The following is a 22,922-nucleotide window of genomic DNA, read 5'->3' as shown; positions in this document are numbered from 1 at the left end:
GCACTTGGCTGCTCATAAGCTTACCCCTCATGCCCAGCAGCTACCCCTCCCCCTCCACAATATTGTGCAGAATACAACTAGCTGCCACAAGCTTGGCAGTGTTGTGCTCCCCCACGTCAAGGCAGCATGTCCACATGGGGCCATCGCAAGCCCAGGGGAAGCTCTGGCAGTATGGCACACAGGGAACAGCTGTCTGCCCTGCAAATGCAGGGCACCCACAGCAGGCACTGTGAGAACTTTGCTTGCTTCGAAGAGTAAGGCGAGCCTGCAGCAGGGGCAGGGAACAGCTCTCTGGGGTGTCCCTTTTAAGTGCATGTCTCCATAGGGATCTGGCAACAGCACTCAGAAGGAAGTGGTGACCCTGCAAACCTGGCTGACATGGGACGCTGTCTTGGCTAAAAGCCACCCAGACCCATCTGTTTGGCCGCCCTTTATCAGGAGAGCGGATCACTCTTTCAATGTGCTTTGGTGTCTGGACATGTTTTGTCAACAGAAGCTTTTCCAGAAGATCTCTTCCAAGGAAAGCTGCTTTTGACAAAGGTCTGCAGTCTAGACATAACCTAATTGATAGGTCTTGGGGGAAGATGCCTTATGAGCAGCTAATTACATAATTTCCCACTTTGGGACATGGAGTTTGGGTGTTTTTTGGTTTGGCACCTTCTTCTGAAGCATCAATTACTGCTGCTTCTTCCAGAGGGTCCACTGAGCTGATCCAGTCTGGCAATGCCTGTGTTCATATGCTACTTTATTTCCATTTTTAGTTAAATTATTTTATGCCATTTAATCCCTTGACTACAAAGCCCCATGCCTCCAGTCCTCCCCACCACAAACAAGAAAAACATATGCTCTCTTAAAATTAGGCATTTTAAATGAAATGCACACACTCACAGATGAACCGGAAATAAATATATATGATTGCACAGTAACTTCCTAACTTTCAAATTGCAACACAGAAAATATACTTGTTTGTATATGGTGAGTAACACTAACATGCTGCAGTGCTATACCAGATTAGTGCACTGGAAATTAATTCCTTTTAATAAGAAAGACTTTGATATTTTTTGTTTCAAAATAGCTAACCAGATGCAGCGTTTAAACCAATTATTATTTATATATTTATACACACAGGGGAACACTTTACCTGTATCCTGTACTTCAGGGTTACATTTGGCTCATGCTGTTGGATTTCAGGTGCTTCATACCAAATGTTTTTATAAGAGGAAACAATGGCAGAGTGTTTGTTTTAATATTGATGACCTTAATCTCCTGAGAATATGTACCTTCTTAGACTAGACTTCTTCAACTGTTTTGTGTGTTAATGATCGATGTTACTGTCTTTATGGTACGTATGAGCTGAATGTATAAACGACACTCTGTATTGTGTGGCCTAGTGAAGTAATGTGTTTTAAAAACTTAAATTATTAAATCAGACTATTTTGTATATTTGACAGTTACTAGTTAATTCCTCTAGATAATGACCAAGCAGTTATTCTACCTCTCATTTAACTTTTTCTTTTTCTTGTTTTGAGGAACTTTGAAGTCCTGAAATTGTAGCTATTTGATGCCAAACTGACCTGAGACCTCCCCCTGAGGTTACAATGCAAGCAATTCAGACCGTGGAAAAAGAAGTAACTCTGATAAGGGAAAAACTTTTCACTGAATCTTTTCTAAAGGAAGAGGAGCCTCGCAGATGCACAGTGAAAAAGCAACTGTGTCAGGAGCAGCCATTGGAAGGAGCTGTCTGCAGTTTTCTGTGCTGTACTGAGCATGTCTCAGCAGAGCACAGTGAAAGCAGCATATTATGCAAAGAGGCAGCTCTAGTGGATGGGGGAGAGGCACAGCAAGCATTTGTGTCGCTTGCATCACCACCGCCTGAAAACAAACCTGGATTGCTAGAGAGGAGCTTGCCGGCAGGCCAAGGGAATGAAATCCAGCAGCATGGCTTGATTTCTGAAGGGGCTGGATTGCTAAAAATCATGGGGAACCAAGATGGGAAGCTTAAGAAAAATACAGGTGATGTATATGAAGGAGCAGAGGATGCTGCTGGGCCCAAGGATACAGAAGGCACAAAGAAGGGAGCAGGAAGCAAGAAAGGACTGGGGAAGCATGGTAAAGGAAGTGAATCCTGCAAAAAGAAAGGGAAGTCGGACTCTAAAGCCTCAGTGTTTTCAAATCTGAGGATCAGAAAAAATCTGTCCAAGGCTAAAGATGGGACCAGTAGCTCCAGGGAGGATGTGTTGGAAAGCCAGGCCTTGCATACAGGGGAGCTGGACAGTGCTCATTCAGTGATCACCAAAACTCCAGATATAAGCATTTCTGCAGATGAAGGGGGGCTCTCTGACACAGAGGTTGAGCATTTTGAAATTACAAATGAAACTCGCCCAGCTGCTGCAGAGATACAGGATGGACAAAGGACCAGCTCTGGGTCTGATACGGATATATACAGTTTCCATTCAGCCACAGAACAAGAGGATTTGCTTTCTGATATCCAGCAAGCTATTAGACTGCAGCAGCAGCAGCAGGGGGCAATTAACATTGGAACAGAGGAGCATGTCATCAAAAGAATGGACCCACACATGGCTAATTCGCAAGCAGCCCCCTTAGATTTTGAACGATTTCTTGCAGTGACTAGTAGTGACAAAGAGAGTAGCCCAGAAACTGAACAGGCCATTTCAGCAATATCCGAAATTGCAGAAAACATTCCAGTCAGTGACATTGAAAGTGAACTGAAAGATGCAGAAAATGGAACAGGGTATCCAGGTAACAGTTTATTTGAAACACAAGAACACAAGCAATGGACTGCTGAACAGGAATCTCTGGAGGCTGGAGTGAATGCTGTAGCTAGTGAGCTCAAGGATTACCCACATTTAAATGCAGCAGTGACAGAAAATGGGTCTCTCACAGACCGTTCTGTGTCCAATTTTCCACTTCCAGCCTCAGATTTGAAGACTAAAATTAGTGAAGTACAAGCTGTTGAGGTCCCAGGTTCTGAAAGAGATGATGATTTTTCAGTGGTAGGCCTTGATCCCGCTGCTGAGACTCAGGAAGACAAACACAGTCTATCCACCAGCCAAGAGACACTGGATACTAGTTTTTCCACTGAAATGAAAAATGGCATTTTGTCATATGGGGAGATAGTGGGCAGTCCTCAGCTCAGTCCCCGTTGCTTTAAGCCCTACCTAATTAACCCATGTTATATCAAAACCACCACTAGGCAGCTGAGTTCACCCAACCACTCACCTTCTCTTTCACCATCCCAGAGCCCTCTTTTTAAGAGACGACGTGAATCCTTCTACAAAAAAGAGAAGGCATCGGTCAAGAAGCAAAGATCTGTCAGTTTGGCTGGTTACTTCAGTAGATCAGCAGACTGGACAGAGGAGCTATCAGATCCCAAATGTGAAATATCTAAAAAGGTAGGCTCAGCAGACTTCTTGGAATACAGGAGGTCCAGGGAGAAGGTACATGAAGAAAGAGGATCTTTGAGTCTCTCAAGGAAGTCCTCAGGGGTCCAGGCTTCTACTGATACCTTTCCAAATGTCTTTACGGGTGAGTGTCTATTGTTACCTGCAAAATGTAAAGTACTGTTTAGATTAAAATCTCTGTGACAATTAAGGCGCCAACCCTGCAAACACACATGCATGTGAGTGATCCTGTTGTGGTCACACAGGCACAATGCTATACATGTATATATTTGCCATTTTGGGGGCTTAATTTTATAGCTTAGCATGTAATGCTTTAAAACTACTCCACAGCTAAGAGTGTTAAATATCATGAGAATTTATAATTGAAAATTGTTTCAAAATATTCTTAAAGGTATATTTGCTCTTTCGATGTTTAGAAAGTTCAGAAAATTTTTTTTTCTATTGTATATGTGTTGTATTGCAGTGGTGTCTGTAGGACCTAGCTGGGATTAGAATTCTGATGTGTTGGGCCCTTCTCACATCTATGTTTTCAAAATGTAAAACCCCTCCAAAATAGTGCATCCAGATGTTTAGCTATGGTACAAATGAGTACCGGATGTTCTATTATACAGGAGATCAGGCCACCACTAGATACTAGACATACCAGATGTTTGATATGGTACAAATGAGTGAGGGGTGGGGAAGTACTGGAAGTTCCCCTTACAAAAGATTAAACGAGTTTGAGCAAGGAAAGGCAACACTGCGGAAAATAGAGTTAAAAAGCAAAAGATGGAAAAATTGGTGTTGGGCCTGTTTGTTGTGCAGACTGCATTGTCTAACTCATTCAGGTGTAATGTATTTAGGAAAGTGTTCACTGAACTTGCCTGTTAGGCATCTTACAGCTTATCAGAAAGCTTAGAATGCTTATTTTTTCCCCTTAAGTTGAGCCTTGCACAAATAGATGCTGTTTCACTTTTTTGGGGCTATACATGTGTTGTCTAATTTTCAATAAGTCTCTGGTGTTTTGAGAAACTATACAAGATATAAGATAGTGTAACAAACAAATTTTACACAATCTTGACTTTCTAACATTTAAACTCTGTTAAACTCACAAGCTAAATTCAGGCTAGTTTTGAAAGGAGATGGTTGTCACCCTAAATACCGGATTTTTGACTTAAGCATCTTTTAGGGCTGCTACCCTTCCCAGTGTTCCCACAAACTTCCTGGAATCAGGCACTTTCTCCTGCAGGTTACAGCAGCCAAACAGGGAGATTTTTGGATGGTAACTGTCCATCAGCACAGCTAGTGTAAGCCAGGCTTCTTGCCCACCATTGCAGCACACAGCTCCTGAAAGTGGCTGGCACCTTCCCTGTGGCCCTTCCAGGAGATGGGGTGTTCTTGCCCATTGCTTGACACCACCTCTGTAGCTACCATTGGTAGGGAACTGTGGGGGTGGTGCCTATGGGCAGAGAACTTCCTTCCCCCTCATAACTAGTAGCTGCTGCCAGAGGGATGTGCCACAGTCACTTTGGGGAATTACTCGAGGTAAGTGCTGGCTCCCACATCCCAACAACGTGCACCAGCCCAGAGCTCACGCTACACCTTCCAGCTCTTGACCCCCTGTGTGAGGCTCAGCTCAGAGCCCCTACAATATAAACACCTTGGGCCTACCCTCCAGACCAGAGCCTGCATCTCCTCCTGCCCCTCAACGCTCTGCTCCAGTCTGCTGAAAGTGTGTGAGGGCTGGGGAGACTGAGTGATGGAGAGAAGGGAGGCTGGGGCCTTCAAGGAGTGGGCAGCGGGTGGGGCAGGGCTGTTTGGATGTGCACCATTCAGCAGTTGGCAAGCCTAATATCTTTGAATGCTGTTTGCCAACAATGTTGAGTGCTCTTTTTAGTAGCTTTATAAAATGTTCAGTGTAATTTGCATTTTTAAAAGAACACTGATATGATTTTTAGAAATTTTATATATAGGGAAATCATTTGTAGTATCATCAGTACCATCTCCCTAGCAAAAAAGGTAGCTAAAATATATCCTAGTTTACAGCCAATATTTTAACCTTATTTTAATGGTGTATTACCATTTGCTCTCCTTTTACCCTCTGTACTTCACTCATGTTGCACAGTGCAGAGTGACTGAACTTTATTTTTTGTTTCTCATCCTTTTCACTGCAGTTCATGTGGACGAGCCCAGCATGTCTGGATTTGGGTAATGCAGAATAAAATATTACATATCAGTCAGGATTTATTTTTGTAATTCACTGAGTACGGTTTGTACTCCTTTTGAGGACTAGGTTTAGTAAAAACCCTCCATCTGAACTTTGGAATCAGAATCAGTCTTGATCTGAATTCCAGGTTTCATTAGATTGAATCTCTGTCCATTTCTATATCCCTCCCCATTATTGCCCCAAACTTTGGATCTGATTTCTCCTTTCTCTTGATAGAGCCATCTCTACTTTATGTTGGGGTTCCTACATCCTTTCCTAGCAAATAATACATAAATACTTGCTCATCCTAGTGTCCAAATAAAATTTGATACTTCTAAAATTCCAACAAACATGTTCACTAATTTTTCTCCCCCTCTTACTGACGCTTGGCTTTTGGAATAGATTTTAGTTGTTATAAAAACTTAAGAGCTCCTTTATTTTTAATGTCCTCTTAATGGATAGCCTCTCATTTCGTATTGATTTACTTTTCTACATTGTTTAAGCAGTTCTTGTTTTTTCCCCTACTTCTCCAACAACTTAAAGAGTGTAATTATGAAGGGAGTAGTGTCCAAAGAGCAGTTGCTCTGTCTGTCATGGAAATTACTGTGACCCTCATTTGCATGCATATGCCAGCTGTCCTTGCAAGCAGAGGGCCGTTATGCTTTTCATTTTATGCATGATGATTGTGCTTAAAATAAAAGTAGAATTATATGTAATGTGTAAAAGGAATAGGCTATGGTTCCTTTTAATACCTGCAAACTGATTGAAAAGTATAAATAACTATTGGTATAAAAGAAAATGTGAAATAAAGATATAACATTTGGTTTAACAGAAACTGGTCCTACTCTTTCATATACTAGCGGAATAGCTTCTCTTCCTTTGTGCTAAAAGCATTCTCACTGAGCAGCCTTCACAGCAACATTTATAGAAATAAAGTATAGCATCTTCTTCACTCTTAGTAGTGTGCGATTTTTTTTTTTTTTTTTTTTTTTTTTTTTAAAAGTATATATCCATCAAATTTAACTGCAGTTGAGGGGCTGGGATTACTAATTGAATTTTAAGCAAGCTACCTTTATAGTTTCTTAGGACTCTTCTGAAATCTAAATATCTTAGCTAGAGCGTGAAATCTCATATTGCTATACAGAACTTGCAGTCAATGAATAATATCCTGCATTTTGTCTGGAATTGAGTCATCTATTCCACATTGCTGCTTTTACAGATTTTGATGACAGCAGGTGGTGAGCATGTGACTGGGCTAGTTTACAGCATACTTTATTTAGGCTCTGTGTCCTATGATTTTTATAATGATTCATGAATTTTGTACTAAATCTGTTGTAGTACACCATAAATAGTACTGAGCACCTGAAATTGTAATGCTAACATACTTCAAATCCTGTTACTGTATTTTTTCCTAATTTTAGTTTAATTGAATTAAGGAAATTTTCTTAGCGTTGTTTAAAAATAAAACCTTGTAATGTGGTAGGTCAGCTGTTTTAGGGAAACATGCAGTGTAGGTTGCTAAGAAAGCAAGTTTGCCAATATTTTTAATTAACATCTCAAACTAATACCGTTTGTTTGAGGCGCTGCTTGATTGCTGTGGGGAACAAGTTCAAAGATTATTCTGTAATTAAGAAAGTAGATGCATTTTTTTCAAACATATAACTGAATATTAAATTGTAGCATCAGTAACTACAAGGATCTAGATGTCAACATGACGTGCATCATTTTTCACTTGTGGTCCCAAGAAGACTAGAGCAGGACGAATGGAAATAATCAGATCTTGCATTTCCTCATTATATTTTAAAATTTATTGTCCTGACATTAATCGAGCTTTTGTGGCTTTAAAAAAAAGTGGTGGTTCTGCTCCTCAACATAAGAATAATTGACACAGAAATATTCAGTTAATGAAAAAAAGGCCTTTGTCAAATTATTATACTAATTTGAAGATCTTTTAATTGAGTGTACCATTGTATTAATCTTAACATTTTTGATAGGTAAAACTTTCTACTAAAAAGCCTAACTTTATGAAAAAGGAGAAGTCCTATCACACTTTTATAGACTAACAGACTTTTTGAAGCATAAGCTTTCATGAGCAAATACCCACTTCACTAGATACACGGGTCTTTGCCCATGTAAACTTAGGCTAACAGATTTTTGGAGCCTATAAGTTACCACAGGATTGCTCACTGTTTTTGTGGATACAGACTAACATGGCTACCCCTCTGATACCTAACTTTAGGGATTCACTCAATGATTTCAAATGGTAGCTAATTATTTTTTCCTCCTCTGTCCTCCCCATCCCCAAAAATCAGCTTTTCTCCTGACTGCAGTGTACTTGTTAAATTGTATGAATCGGCCTGAATTAGACATGTACATTTTAAAACATTTGTTTCTGTCCATCTCTCTCTCTCCCTCCCTCTCTCTCAAATAATAATAGTAATAATAAACATGCCTTCCCTCTCACAAAGGAAATCACTCTTCTGGCCTTAAAGTCTGATTCTTTTACATTCAGCCCCTTTACAGCCCTCCTGGCAATAAAGGTAATATCTCTTGTGCCCACTTTAAGGCCATTCTAAACTGCCAGAAACCTGTAAAAAGACCTTGGTGCATCTAAGAATTTGAAGCTGAGTCCCTTAATTCTTGGAAATGTTTGCAAAATTGTTTTGCTTGACAGGGCTATTCTAAGTGCACATACAAAGTTTTGTAGTTGTTTTGCAAGTTAATTCTATTTCAGATTACCTCCTCAATGCAGCCTTAAAATGACGTGCATCAGGATAAATGTTATAACACTAATGATAATTTGTCTCTAAAGGTTATTTATTGGGAAATGATAAACAATTACCAAAAATGTCCGTTGCAAAGAAGGAAATACAAAACCAATCAATGACAGTTTAGCTGTAATATGCTTGATGTTCAGGCTATGTCTGGCCTTGCAGGGAACTGTTGGCAAAAGATATGCAAATTGTGCAGTTTGTATATATTTTGCCAACAGTTCTTTCAGGGTAGGCTTTTCCAACTTTTGGCTCCTGAACACACAAAAGAACACCAATATTGGTAAACAAACAAGTATCTGATATCGGAAATGGCTTCTGGTACTATTTCACGCTGTTTGTATGTTGTGGGCTAGATTCTACTCTTAATGGCAAACATGCAAAGCTGCCTGAAATATTAAGCTGTATAGAGGTGTAACTCATCTTACTGTTTGCATGTTCTGCATCAGTCCCTGCCACTGGGATTTGTGCTCTGCCACCTCAAAAACAGGGCTGGTGGGGAAGTGGTAGTAAACACGCATAGGTACTTCTCCCCAGGTGTTTGTTTTTAGCTGCCAGATTTGGCAATCTAGCTCTTTGGTGTGAGGGGGAATTTTTTAAATGAGAACTCTTCACAGGTTTTGCCTTTTATTTCATTAACAAATATCTAGGCTCCAGTTGCCATTGCGGCTGCAGACTTGCTAGCTGCATCAAGGGAGGGTGCTGGCCCATGGAATGTGTGCATTTGAGTGTGTGAGAGAGAGAGGTGCTTGCCATCAGACGTAATCATGATTAAAGCTGTGTTCATCAAGGCAATGCTAAGTTTTAAGAATTTGGGGGAATTGATTGTAATGAAGATTCACTGGAACTGAGAACACTTTAGCTGCCTAACTGGGGGCAAACCTTCCTTCCATTTACCCTAATTTTTAAAAAATGCTTCCAGAGCCTCTGGAATGAAGGATTTGGCTGACTGTCTCACTTACAGTTCCACATCACTCCTATGGTAATGGCATTAGGCACCTAGTCAAAATTAATTAATTAATTAATTAATTAATTAAAATTAAACTAAATCAAACAAATTAAACATTTGGCATGGAGCTGAAATAGATGAATACCTCTCTTAGTTGTTTGTTGTGTGAGGTTTATGCTCCTTAGCCCTTTGTTACCCCATTTGCAGCCCCAACACAAACATTTCCTACCCCCGATACTCAGGGTGTATCATGTATGGAATTCATCATCCTGGATAATATTGTACAGTTTGTGGGGCAGCCATTACTCCACTGAGACGTAAGGAATGAGGAAGTGGCATGTCCAAGGGATGTTGAGGGATTAGTTTTGCATGTCCTAGTATGAAAAGATTGGGCCCTCAGAGAGAACTGAAATGGCTATTTTCTTTCTTTCTTAAATTTAGAAAAAATGAGATCCCAAATAACTAATATAAAGGCTTAAGAAAATATTCTACTAATTCAGTGAAGTGTCTAAGTCTAGACTGCCACTTTACTGTAATGCAACTTTCGAGCTCGGGGAAGTGATAAAACACACCTCCCGCCAGTGCAGCAAGTTACAGTACTGCAAAGCACCGCTGTAATCTGGGCTACAGTGCTGTTGGCTACTCCCTCTGTGGAGGTGATTACTTAGAGCTCTGGGAGCGCTCTCTCCCAGTGCTCCTGCTATGACCACACCGAAGCATTAAAACACAGCCACTGTTGCACTCCAAAGTACGGACAAAGCCTGAGTTCAGGTTGTTGGGTTTCTGAGTTTGTCCTGTAACTCTCAGGGCTTGTCTACGCTACCATCTTCCTTTGAAGGAAGGATGATAATTAGGGTGTTGGGAGTTTACTAATGAAGTGCTGCCATGCATAGGCAGCATTTCATTAAGCAAATTCCCCCCCTGCAGCAACTTCGGAGTTTTAAACTTCGAAGTACCGGCACGTGTCTAGCCGCGGCGCACCTGCCTGTGGTTCAAAGTTCCAGGGCAACTTCGAAGTCCCCTTACTCCCCTCACAAAACTTCGAAGTTGCTGTGGGGAGGTGTGTGGGGGGGGGGGGGGGCGGGAAATGCTTAATGAAATGTTGCCTATGCACAGTAGCACTTCATTAGTAAACTCCGAACACCCTAATTACCATCCTTCCTTTGAGGGAAGGTGGTAGTGTAGACACAGCCTCAGTGACTTTGGGCCAAAGTGCCTTTGTTGAGATTAATCTATTCTGTTTTACTAGTTCTGCAGTATCCTAATAAGGGGCCAGTCAGATTTGGGCCTCAGTTTTGCTAGCTCTTGTACAATACCCACAGGACAGTCCAAAAAAAATTTTTTTTTTTGGAAACCTTAGTATGCTGATTTTTAACTGGTTTCAGACGTAGTGATTTCTAACTTGATTCTGTTAGTGAATCATCTGTTAAATATAGATTTACTGAAAGTTTTTTGTCACACAGTGTCAGTCAGTTTTATATCTATAAAAATAAAACGGCTATATAGCTGAGCACTAAATTACATGAGAAAATGTGATACGTTGTAATAAATTTTTCTCAGCTAAAGAGTTGTTTGGCCTTAATAGCACGTTTTTTGTAATTACAGCATTTAGCAACTCTCTTGTGCTCTTCCCATTGCATTTATATTCAACGTTAGCATTCTGAAAGAGCCATGAATAAGTCTTTATACACAGGGGGTCATTTGTGATTAATGTCCTTTCATTCTAGGGTAGAAGCGAACACAAATAACAAGAAAATACTTGCAAACTAGGCATTGAGATGAGTATCCCTGCGTAATGAAGCAATACCATTTGAACTGGTTGTCTTGCTTCTGAGAACCATCTTCACGCAAGTTGCTCTCTCTCCACTGCCAACAATTTCTGTGCAGTTGCCTGATCTCAGAAAGTACAGCTTTTACTGTTACAGTCATATCCCGAGATACACCCATTTGAGTTATGAGAATTTGACTTTACGAGGAGTTTCATTTAATACCCCTACTTCAGCTTACAAGGCATTTCTTCACATTTATGAGGACCGATTTGGAGGCTGGTGGCTCTGGTAGGCGAGCACCAAGGGGATGGAGTCAGCTGCGATAGTCTTGATGAAGAGGCTGTGCCGGGGGGCGGGGGGGGGGCGGCAGTGTGGCAGTCTGGTGCAGGGAGGTAGACTCGTCCGAGTCCTGGCAGTAGATCACCCTGCTCTGAGAGACGTGGATGCTGGGCGCGCAGCCCAGCCCAGCCCCGCTGCTGCTGCTCACCCCCTGGGCGGCTAGGGGGCCGCAGCCGCCTGTGCTGCGCAGCTGTGCCTTGGGCGCCATTCACAGTCTGTGGCACTCCTCCCCTTTAGCGCCTGGCTCGCCTGCCGCTGCTGCTGGTGAGGCCTCTCTGCTGTGCAGCCCCACACAAGAGAGGCATCGCCCCTCGCCAGCCGGGGGTCCCCTGTGCCTGCGTAGCTCCCCACATGGCCAGCCCCTGGCAGCACCCTCTCCTTGCTTAACCTAAGCTGCGCTCAGGCCGGGCTGCCTCCCCGTGCCCTGCTCTGCCCTGCCCAACCCCTTGCACCGGATTTAATGGGATTTGGTGTTTTTTAGCATAAATGGGTGTACATTTCAGGGCTCAGGAATGCATAAAAATTTTTCCCATTGAAATTAATGGTAATTACATTTTCAACTTAAGAGAATTTGCCCTAAGTGGGGGTTGCAGGAACGAATTACCCTCATAAGGTGGGGGAAGACAGTATGAGCACTCTTGTGTTAGCAGTGAAAGTAAGGAGGCTTCAATCCCCACGTTTGAAGTAATTTTCTTGAACTATCAGCTCACTGCATTTGGTCTGAGAACTTGGAGGACATATACCATTTTGAAAGAGCTAGTTATTGGAGGAAGCTTTGATTCTGTGGCATAATTGATGCTGAGGTCTGGATATGTTTACTGCCTCTGAGCTTGTCCCCCAAAGAAGGATAAAATGCATTTGTGGGTGAGTACTTAGGTGGAAGCACAGTATGGAACAGCAGTGGGCAATCCAGGCTAGTGAATGAGTCACATGGATAGCCCTTTTTCATCTCAGTGGGCCTCAAGTTTAAATCAGACGTGCACTAACCAGGACTCCCAGAGTAACGTTAAATACATTAATGAATGGCATGCTAACTATTAAAAAAATGAAATGCTTTAATAATTCATGTTAATAGAACTGTTCTGAACTTCAAATAATCAAAAAGAAACACTTACACTTACTTTACAATGTCAGATCTCTATGTAGCCTCTTCCTCACTTCCTTTTGCAAGCATGTCATGTGCTTGCTCCTCCTTGTCTTCCTCTTCCAGAGCACCATGAATTGGTTGATTTATGCCCCATCCCTACTCCTCCCACCAATCTTTCAGAGCTTGAACTCCATCCTTCCAAAAGTGCGTGGAGGAAGGGGGAGTAAGAGTAGGTCCCCAGTACATGAGAGGCCTAGGGGAAGAGGGGATATAAGAGGTGCAGTGACAGTACTAGGAACCCCAATATGCCTTGTGTGTCACAGCCTGCCCACCACTGGTGTGCGTGTATACAGAGAGAGAGTGTTAATGCATCCATTCATGAGGAAAAGGTGTTCCTGCCACTGGACAACTCCATGCTACAATCAAACAGATACTTGAATACATTCCCATCTGCTGGTAACCAGCCAGCAAAATCCTGTTTCTCACTATTTCACATTAAAAGTAGGAAACTCATTATCTTCTCTGGCATATGGCTAGTATCTTCATAACATATGATTTACTCTTCTTCTGGTATTTTGCAAGAAGTCAAGGAAAAATGTATAATTGCCTAGAGATAATTGAAGGAAATACTTGGTTAGGTCAGTGTATAAACTTCAAGGCCCTAAATTAAAAAGTTATTTATGTGGTTTTTAACTAATATTGGTGCTCACTTATGTGTGATACAGTTAGTGGGGTGTAAGGTGTGAGGGATTTGTACAGACTAATGGTCAAATAAAGGTCAGAAACAGCAACCCGGCTGAAAGTTATGAAAATGTTTCCTAGCCAGGTGCAACAGTAAGTTGGGTAAGTGAATGCTTGTTGCTATGCTGTATGGGCCTTATTTTCACTGTTTTTATAAATACCTTTTGTCTATGTTAAGAAATGCAGTGTTGGTTGGGGATAATTCAGGCCTCAGTACTGTCACTATAACCTACTGCCTATAACTGAAAATGTATTTTGGTGCACGTTATGGAGTGAGGTTGAAAACACAGGCTAGCACTTGTGTATAAGGAGTTATGAAGCAGAGGACATAGTATATAAAAGTATTTTAATATTTTCACAATTTGTATTGACATGAAAAGGAATGGATTGCATTAGAAACATTGCTTATAGAGGTTACTGGCTGAACCTCTCTTGTCTGGAAAACTCCATAATCTGGCATTATTTTGTCAGCTGGAAGACCACTTACCATGGTATGGCCAAGTTTCTTGTGGTCCCATGAAGTTTGTTTACAGTCACCAGTCCTGGCACTTGGTTTTCTGTGCTGTTATTTAGCTGTATTTTACCTCTAATTGTCTTCCAAGAGCCCAGTAAGCAGCGGAAATTTTGGTAATGTGGTACAAAATATTGACCTCCCTTCATCAGGAAAATTCTCTCATCCGGCACCAGTCAGGTCCCAAGGGTGCTGGATGAGAGACATTCAACCCGTACTGTCAAAATCCAGTACTATGCCCCTTAAAAAACTGGCTTACTCTGTGTGAACAAGCCGGCATCATTTGATACTAGGCTAGCTAAAGTGGATAATGATTTTGCCAAATGTATGGGTGTTGCTGCAGGCAACTCGGGAAAGTTTGCAAATAATAATAGATATGGCTGAATAAGTAAATGCAAAATTGTACATAAAAAGGAGGAAATGAACATTCTTGATGGACAAAAAATGCAAATTATAAAACTGCACACTTTGCATATTTATGCATTGTTTCTTTGGTATATTTTAACATTTCTAGTGAAAAATTGTTCTATTTTTCCTCCTGCCCCTTCATCACAATGTTTTTATGCTAGTGACAGGCAGGCTGTAAAGGTCAATAAAAATAAAGGCTTTTACTAGATATTTAAGTACCTTGGAGTCCCTGTGAAGCTCAAGTATAAATACAGCCTGGGAGAAACTTGCACACTGAGGTGAAGGGTGGAGGGAAGGAAAGGTGCTCTCTCAGCCAAGCCATGAAAAATGCCAGATTAATTCCGTTAACAGCATCATAGATCTTGCAGGAGCTGCAGCTGGGGACAGCCATGAGGCTCTGGCTTGCTTCTTGGAGAGACTCTCTCTACTTCTTAAGGGTCTGTTTCACATCCACCAACCACTCCCCTAGAAGTTACAATCTGAGGCTATGTTTACATGATCGAACTATCTTGATATAATAGCAGTTATTTTGAAATAACTTTCACAGTGACTAAATGATGCACACACTATTTAAATAAAATCAAAATAGCAAGTGTGTTGTTTCGATTCCAGTCAGCCTCATTTCCTGGGGAAGAATGCCTATTTTGAAATTGGCCATAGTGGGCTCCGAAGGCACTATTTTGAAATAGCTCTACGGTCCTGGAAATGTTATTTCAAAACAGCTGAGTGCTATTTAGATGTGCATTTTGTGTGGGGCTGTATTAGTTCGAAATATCTTATTTTGAAATAGGAATGTCATGTAGACGTAGCTATCGAGGCCACATCTATCCCTTCTCTGCCACTGCCGCTCTTCCTGTCTCTGTCCCTTCAGCCCTGTTTTTCTTTGTAATAATGTATCACATTCACTGCTTTGGTTCTACAGGAAGTTGGGTTGAGATTCTTTACCTACGTGTTTTTAATCTCTGGTAGTTACACTCTCCAGAGATTGGAACTACCCAGCTGTGACCAGGTGCACTAGGAATGCTTTGTGGTTCACCATCCAGCCCAGTTACTGTTTCAGCTCTTCTTCTCGTCAGGAGATTCAACGTCCTGAGCTTCTGATTGGGAGGGAGCAGGTAACTGGGAGAAAAGAAAAACTCACCAAGCTTCTTCCATATCAACTCCTTACTTTTTTACTTAGAGGGGAAGGGTGTGTGTGTGTGTGGTGGTTTTTTTTTTTTGTTTGTTTGTTTGATTGCCTTCAGTCTTTTCTTTCTTGGACTCCAGCTTCACAGATACCACTGAATGGAGAATGAAGCTTTAGTGGAGCATAGAACAACCAACTCCTTGAGGTTGTGGCAAAACTTTCCCTATTGATATGAAATGGATACTCAGTGACTACTTTTCAAGTATACTAAACGCTGTTTATCTGAGGGAAGTATCAGAGGGGTAGCCGTGTTAGCCTGGATCTGTAACAGCAACGAAGGGTCCTGTGGCACCTTATAGACTAACAGAAAAGTTTTGAGCATGAGCTTTCGTGAGCACAGACTCACTTCGTCAGATGCTGGTCATTTCCATGTATATAAGGTGCCACAGGACCCTTTGTTGCTATCCTGAGGGAAGTCATTGATTCAGAGAGTTGTTCATCAAGGAAGGTTACGTGTAACTGAAAATGATATACTGGTGCTGTAGGTGATGGGGAGAAAAGCAGTATTTTTGCCTGTACTAGAGGGAAAATAGAGCAATGAGAGTTATGAAAAGATTAGCAATACAAGTGAAACCCCAGGAAGACATGACGTAAAAAATGTTGTTTTTGAAATGAAAATTGGAGGTACTCCGAAGAGGTAGTAGATTTAATAAAACTGGTGGTAGGGTCCTGTACCAAACTCTCCTGACAATGAAACAGGATGTAACTGGATGATTTGCAACTGTACAAAAGTCTCAAGTAGGAGCTGCTGGTATAAATATGAATTAATGAGTAGAAAATATATTTTCCAATAAAGATGGACCCAGACCCTTTTTTAAATGACACATGAACTGTCCAACAATTTAGAATGGAGCAGTGTTGCTATATTGGATTTTAAAGACCAGTGTTACAGTGTGCACCAACGCAGAGAATGGTCAGTAACAGCTCCCCAAGAAGCATCAGAATTACTTTTTATGACTCGATTGATAGAACTGTGGGTTCCTGGCATGTTGTAAGAGCTTGCAAGGAATGCAGGTTTCCCACCAGAAATACCACAGGAAGACCAGTAAACCATTGAACAGAATGAAGTAGCTTGCTGAGAGCAACTGAGGATCTGGAAAATCCAACATCAGAGTTGCCAGAGATGTGAATGTTGGTTATACTTTTAAAACCAAAGGACATATTTTGTTCTTGCATATAAGTACTTATTAATGATGCTATAGGGTCATTAATATGGGACTCTTTTCTCTAATTTCCGAGCAGGTCCTGCATCCTTGAAGTCTGTACTAGAATAATAAAGCAATTGTACTGAAGACAAATCAAGGCTCAAAGGGAAAACCATTGTAAGCTGGCTTGTGTTGTAAAAGAGAGATCAGGCCCACTATCATTATGCTGTACTGAGTTTCAAAATGTACAACTGAATTAGTTCCTTTTGAATAAATTATCCCAGGTCTCAATGAGTCTGTAGGGAGAAGTAGGAATTGGAATTTTGAAATAAAACTTAGAAACCTGAATTTTATGAGTGGTTGCAAGTGGTGCGCCCAAGTATTTTATAGACAGGTCATCATGGGCAATGATTGAAAAATAGTGGCTCTGGTTGTTAAACATGTTCTGTGGAGTTTATTGGAGTATACATCACCCATAATGTTCATTGTGAAACCATGTGCATTTGCAGAGGCTGGCTTCATTTCCATTGGTTTGGGAACTAAGTTAGTAGTATCAATCTTGACCACAGTTTTTAAGCAGTTTGCCCAGACATAGTATAACATCAAACCAGTCTGAAGCAGTTCTGAGTCATGCCTAAAAAAGCCTCTGTTAATGTGGTTCCTTGGGCCTGTGAAGATAAGCTTCAGATTGGATGTTGGCTGATATCCAGTCCTGGAACCCAGTGCTTTCCTCAACAACAGTTAAGCTGCTGGGGTAAAGAAAAGACTTCCTGTCATGGCCAATCTTCCCTCATTGTTTGCTTGTTTTCTCTCATCTCTTTATCTAGCTTCTCTTTTACTTTATAATTAGAGTGGAAACTTTTAGGGGGATAGGGACTGTCTCTTTTTTTCTTTTCTTTCTGTATCTGTGATGTGCCTAACACAGTGGGCTCATGGTCCATCACTGGGGCGCCTACTGCTGTTGCTTCTAACACAGTATAAAAGCTTACCAAATTCATCTTAAGTTTAGCAATAAGTGGCAATCAAAGCTTGGCTGTCAAAAATATTTTACCTTAATCCCCCAAAATACTATTCTTGTGCAATAGGCTTCTCTCTATTTTAGTGCGCAGTGGACTAAATGCTGTATTTTTAAGTGCAGTAAAGAATTATCTTAGTGATGTTCATTGCAAGTGCAGTTGAAAAACCTAGAATAATGGGTGTGGGTTTTTTCCATGTTGTAGTTTTCAGCTCCTTTTTCATCCTGTTGAATGATTAAGCAAAGTGTCTACTTAGTTTGTCTTCAATAACCCAATTAAAGCAGTATTGAAGTATTGGGCTTGGTTGAAGAGATATTACAAAATATTTTAGTTTGAGAAGACCAAGGAGCAACTGAAAAGAGGTTACTATGTCTTGAGTCCATTTACAACTATTCTTCTCGTGTAATGCCATTGCTTCAGAATTTCCATGGGCTACTAAGAAAGATCTTATTGTCAGTTTCATAGCAGAGTGTGCATGAAGGGCCAGTGGGGCACCAGGAGAAAAGGTCTAGCAGAAAGAAGCCCAGAAGATTAATGTCAGTTCTTGTCTGGGTCACACAGTCAGGTCAATTTATGTTAATAGGTGTTGACTGATAGATGTTGGGTACAAGGAATTACAGATTCAGTAGCCCTAATTGTTTTATGGGGCTAGTTAGGGAAGTGATTGATCCAAATAAGAATAGTTGTATTCGTAACTAGTGAACACAAACATTTTGATAGAATTTAATAGTGCTGGTCAAGAAGTGGAATTGAATTATTTTTCTGGGCTGGTACTGAAAACTATCAAATAGCAGTAATTGTTTTACCTACTATCCTTTTCTTCAAATTTTGTTTTGTATGAGTCTTGAAATTCCTGAGCTTAGCTTCTTGCAGGCTAAATATTGTGAGTTTCAAATTAAGGTGTTATTACTGACCCTCAAATGGAAGGGTATGAGCCAGAAAGCCTGGAGACAAACATGCTGGAGATGAGGTTAGAACCTCCACCTAACCTGTTTGTTTGTAGAGTAGAGCCAACCTATGTGGAATGTTAAGATAGGTCATGGAAAAAGGAAAGAGGGGAGAAATGCCTTTTTTTTTTTTTTTTTTTTCCATTTTTGCTTAGTATTGCATTTAAGTAAGCAATGAATACAGGTGGTTTGCTCTTGTAGTCTGCCATGCAGTAACTGAGGAAGCTTCTGTAACTGGATGATCAGGATATACCAGGTAATACATTAGAGTGAGGAAACAGTATGTCTGGAGGTTTCATATCTTTCTGACTTTAGGCTTTTTTATACAATTCAGTGTACTTCCTTCCGTTTGTTATGTAACCAGATTGTGTGCATAAACTTCATTACATTGGTGGGATGGGCAGAATGCTCTTTAGTGGGACGAATTTTTATCTGTCCATGAAAATTTAATCTCTTTAAACAAAAATAACTTTGAGAAAAGTGACATTGGCAACAACGTTATGTGCTACATCAGCAGAGGATTATTAGAAGCTCTCTGGTGAGAGAGTGCAATAAAGTCAGTTCTGTAATTTTTAAGTAATGTGCATAATCTCTCAATTCAGTCCCACAGGCAAACAGGAATCTAAAACTCATGTTCACCAGCGTGTGCATTTGTGCAGGAAATGAACACATACACATGGGAATCTAATACCTATTTTGCTCTTTGAAAAATTTCCCCAGGCTGCACTGAAATAAGGAGCTGGGTACTTGTTCCACTTTTTGTACCTTTGAAAATCACTGTCTGAAATCAGTATGACTATATTTGGGCTGACTGGCATAGATTAATCACAAGGCTAGCAGATTTCTATTCTGATTTTTGCTTCTAGTTTTTTTTCCCTCTCTTTCAAAATGTTTATTAAGCAGTAAGGCTCTGATCATACAGACAAATAAGCAAGTGGTTATTACGTGCATGTGAATTTAGGATTCCTATTAATACTAATGGGACTATTCACACACCTACCATGTGTCAGAGGCATAAAGGTGTACAATTAAGCACCTAAGCCTGTGTAATGATTGAAAAATTAGTAGAGTTCAATTGCAGTGCTAATCATATTGTTAAACAATAATAAATACCATTTATTATTGTTAAAAATAATTACCATTTAAAATATTTTTGGATTTTTTTCTACATTTTTGAATATATTGTAATTGTGAAATCAAGTACAAAGTGTATGGTGTTCATTTTCTATATTTTATTACAGATATTTGCATTATAAAAAATGTAACCTATAAGTCAAAGTGTGAGGGAACATACAAATGCTAAGCAAATCTGGCACGTAATGCATTGCGGTGTCCCTCAAAATTCTGCCAAGTGAACACCTGTTCTCACTTTAAGGTCACACTGTTAACAAGAAGAGAACAGTCTTCTCTGCCATAAAAGCAAATGAACTTTTTTATCTTAGCAATTGGCTAAACAAGAAGTGGGACTGAATGGACTTGTAGGCTTTAAAGTGTTTGTATTATTTTGTTTTTGAGTTACATGACATAGAATCATTTTTGTTTGTAAGTTGCACAGTAAAGAGACTGCATTACAGTACTTGTGCTTGGTGACTTGAAAAATCCTGTTTCTTTTTTGTTTTACAGGTATTTGTAATACAAATAATATAAAGTAAGCACAGTTTACTATGGCCCCTTTTCACCTTGAGAGATGGTGGCTAGCAATGGCAGTGAGGATCTATGGGTCAGTGTTTGAGTCTGTAGCTTCTCTCGTGGCTTATCCATCCAATATTGGATTGCACGATCAATTGCAATAACCATGTCAGTCTATTTCCGAATTCTTAAGTCTGAGAGTTTTTCCTTCTAAAATTAAGTTCTTTTGTGTGGCTTGTACATATGCTATCAGATGTGCCCCATCATAGCAATTGTCACGAGGTATATCAATTTGATGATGTAGATTCCCAGGATTTTGGATGCATGTTGATTTTTTTTTTTTTATGGCGTTTTTGCATGTATCCTTGAATCTTAGCTTTGCTCTTCCTTTTTTTTCAACCCACATGACATTTCACTGAAGAGAATTTCTTTGGGAAGACATTTATTACCGCTTCTTCTCACATGACCAAGCCATCATAGTCTTCTGCTGCTCAGGATTACTATGAGGCTGGGTATGCTGCCATATCTTGACAGGACATCTGCATTTGAAACTTTATCTTGCCAGTTGATATTCGTAATTCTGCAGTGGCAGTGAAGATGGAAACTGTTCAATTTTTTCTTCTGGTTCAAGTAGGTGGTCCATGCCTCAGAACCACATAGCAGGATACTCAATACATATGCCTGGTAGATTAGTATATTTGTTTTCGCTGTCATTTTAGGATTTTTCCATGTTTGTTTCGTAAGTCAGCTGAAAATAGTATCTTCCTTCCCAATTCTGATGTTCAGTTCTTCGTGCATGGATAGGTTTGTGGTGACGGTAGATTCAAGGTAGCCTAGATGTGGTTCAACAATTCTGTTATGTCTACACTTACCAGAAACTTCGAAATGGCCGTGCTAATGGCCAGATTGAAGAATACTAATGAGGCACTGAAATGCATATTCAGTGCCTCATTAGCATGCCGCCAGCCATGGCACATCGAAATGGCCATGTTTCGCTCCCACGTGGCTCAGCTACATGGGGGTCCTTTTTGAAAGAACCCCACCAACATCAAAATTACCTTATTCCTATGAGCTCAGTAATCAGTAAATGTAATGTAGTATAATCAGTAAATGTAGCATGTTTTCACTATGAGCGACTAGAGCCGCATCATCTGTGAAGAGGAGTTCCCTTATGAGGACTTTCGTGACCTTAGTTTTGGCCTTGAGTCTTTCCAGATTGTAGAAAGCGCCACCTAATCTTGTGTGGAGAAATACGTCACTGCGTGAATTTCGAAATGCGCAGTTTAGTAGAACTGAGAAGAATATGCCGAAGAGGGTAGAGGCAAGAACACGCTCTTGTTTGACTCCGCTCTTCATTGCAAATGGTTCCAATGTAGATCCGTCATATTGCACTGTTGCTTTCATGGTTTTTTGAAAGGATGTTATGAGCTTGAGTAGGTTTGGTGGACAGCCAATCTTGCTTAGTAGTAATCTGTATAGTCCTGATCTACTAACTATGTCAAATGCCTTTGTTAATTCCATAAATGCTATGAATAATGGCTTTCCTTGTTATCTGCATTTTACCTGTAGTTGTCAGAGTGAGAAAACCATGTCCATTGTTGACCTGCCAGGAATGTACATTTTGCAAATAAGACATAGAAACTGAATACTTTGTTCTCTGTGTTGTAATTGAAATCAATATATTTGCATTTGTAGAAAAACATACAAATATTTATAATTTAGTTTGGTATTCTATTATTATTATTTAACAGTGTGGTTTTAAAATTGCAGTTAGTTGATTTTAATTGAATTAATTGACAGCCCTACTGGAAAAAAATGAAGAAAAATAAATGAATGGTGATTATGCACTATTAATGTTGTACCTCCAGAATTTCAGCGGACTTCTACATCCGATGTGGGGGGGAGGGTTGGGGGAAGGGTTTTTTGGTTTTGTTTTTGTTTTTAGAATTGTATGTGTATCTAAGTCTGAGCAGATATTCTACTGCGAGGTATTTGACCAGTACCATTTAATCCCCTTAGATTACAGTATTTGATGATTAAATGAATGACTCAAAAACAGGTATTCTCTTTATTACTTTATCCACATGTATAAAATTACCTTGATTGTAAATGTATGCAATATTTGTGTTTTGTCAATAGACATGCTCCTCCTTCTTTTTTGATGGGAAGTTGTTATACTATCTTCAAAGTATATATAATCCAAGTGTGTTGCCAGGGAATTTCGGTCAGTCTTGCATGGGCCTTTGACTGTAATAAATACAAAAATGAGAGAAAGTATAAACATAGTGCTTGTATGTTGCAGGGGGATATAAAGGTACAGAAGGTCTTTGAAATAGCAATGTTTAAAGGTGTTCAGTGAGTTGACTTAATCCTACAGATTTTTTTTTCAAATATTTTGACAGATACTTTTTAAAATGTTATGCAGGTTCCTTGCAGTCTTACTTATGGCATTTTATTGCTTACAGTTGTCCTAGATAGATAGTGTTGAATTCTATAGCATTACTCATGAGTAGAATGTTACTCAACGGTACGATTGCCATTTGCACTACCAACCACTATACTTTCTCATGCACTGTAGCTTTCTCTGAAGGAGTTTGTGAAACTGGCTATTGACAGAGGTAGGAATATGCGGGGGGGAAGGTGATTGAAAACTCACTCCACTTTGTTCATAAACTCTTTGACTGCATCTCCATGTGCCTATGAGCTGTCCAGAAGATGCTAATGGCCTCATTAGCATATTGACAATTTGGGAATCTGGAAGAAGCTCTTCTGGACTCTGAAATACACGTGCAGGTGTGCAGACTGAGGGGATCTCCA

At 40.2% G+C, this 22,922-nt stretch overlaps 1 protein-coding gene across 1 annotated transcript in view; it reads left to right on the top strand.

Moving 5' to 3' along the window:
• The first annotated feature begins 1,976 nt into the window (after positions 1-1,976).
• FMN2 (formin 2) overlaps positions 1,977-22,922 on the top strand; it is a 265,037-nt gene continuing 244,091 nt past the window's right edge. Inside the window, exon 1 of the mRNA XM_074989102.1 lies at positions 1,977-3,546. Coding sequence (XP_074845203.1) covers positions 1,977-3,546 — 1,570 coding nt within the window. The remainder of the gene's footprint in view (positions 3,547-22,922) is intronic.

The sequence above is a fragment of the Carettochelys insculpta genome, chromosome 3, assembly GCF_033958435.1.
Source record: "Carettochelys insculpta isolate YL-2023 chromosome 3, ASM3395843v1, whole genome shotgun sequence".
Taxonomy (NCBI): Eukaryota; Metazoa; Chordata; order Testudines; family Carettochelyidae; genus Carettochelys; species Carettochelys insculpta.
This window is presented reverse-complemented; position numbering and strand designations above follow the sequence as displayed.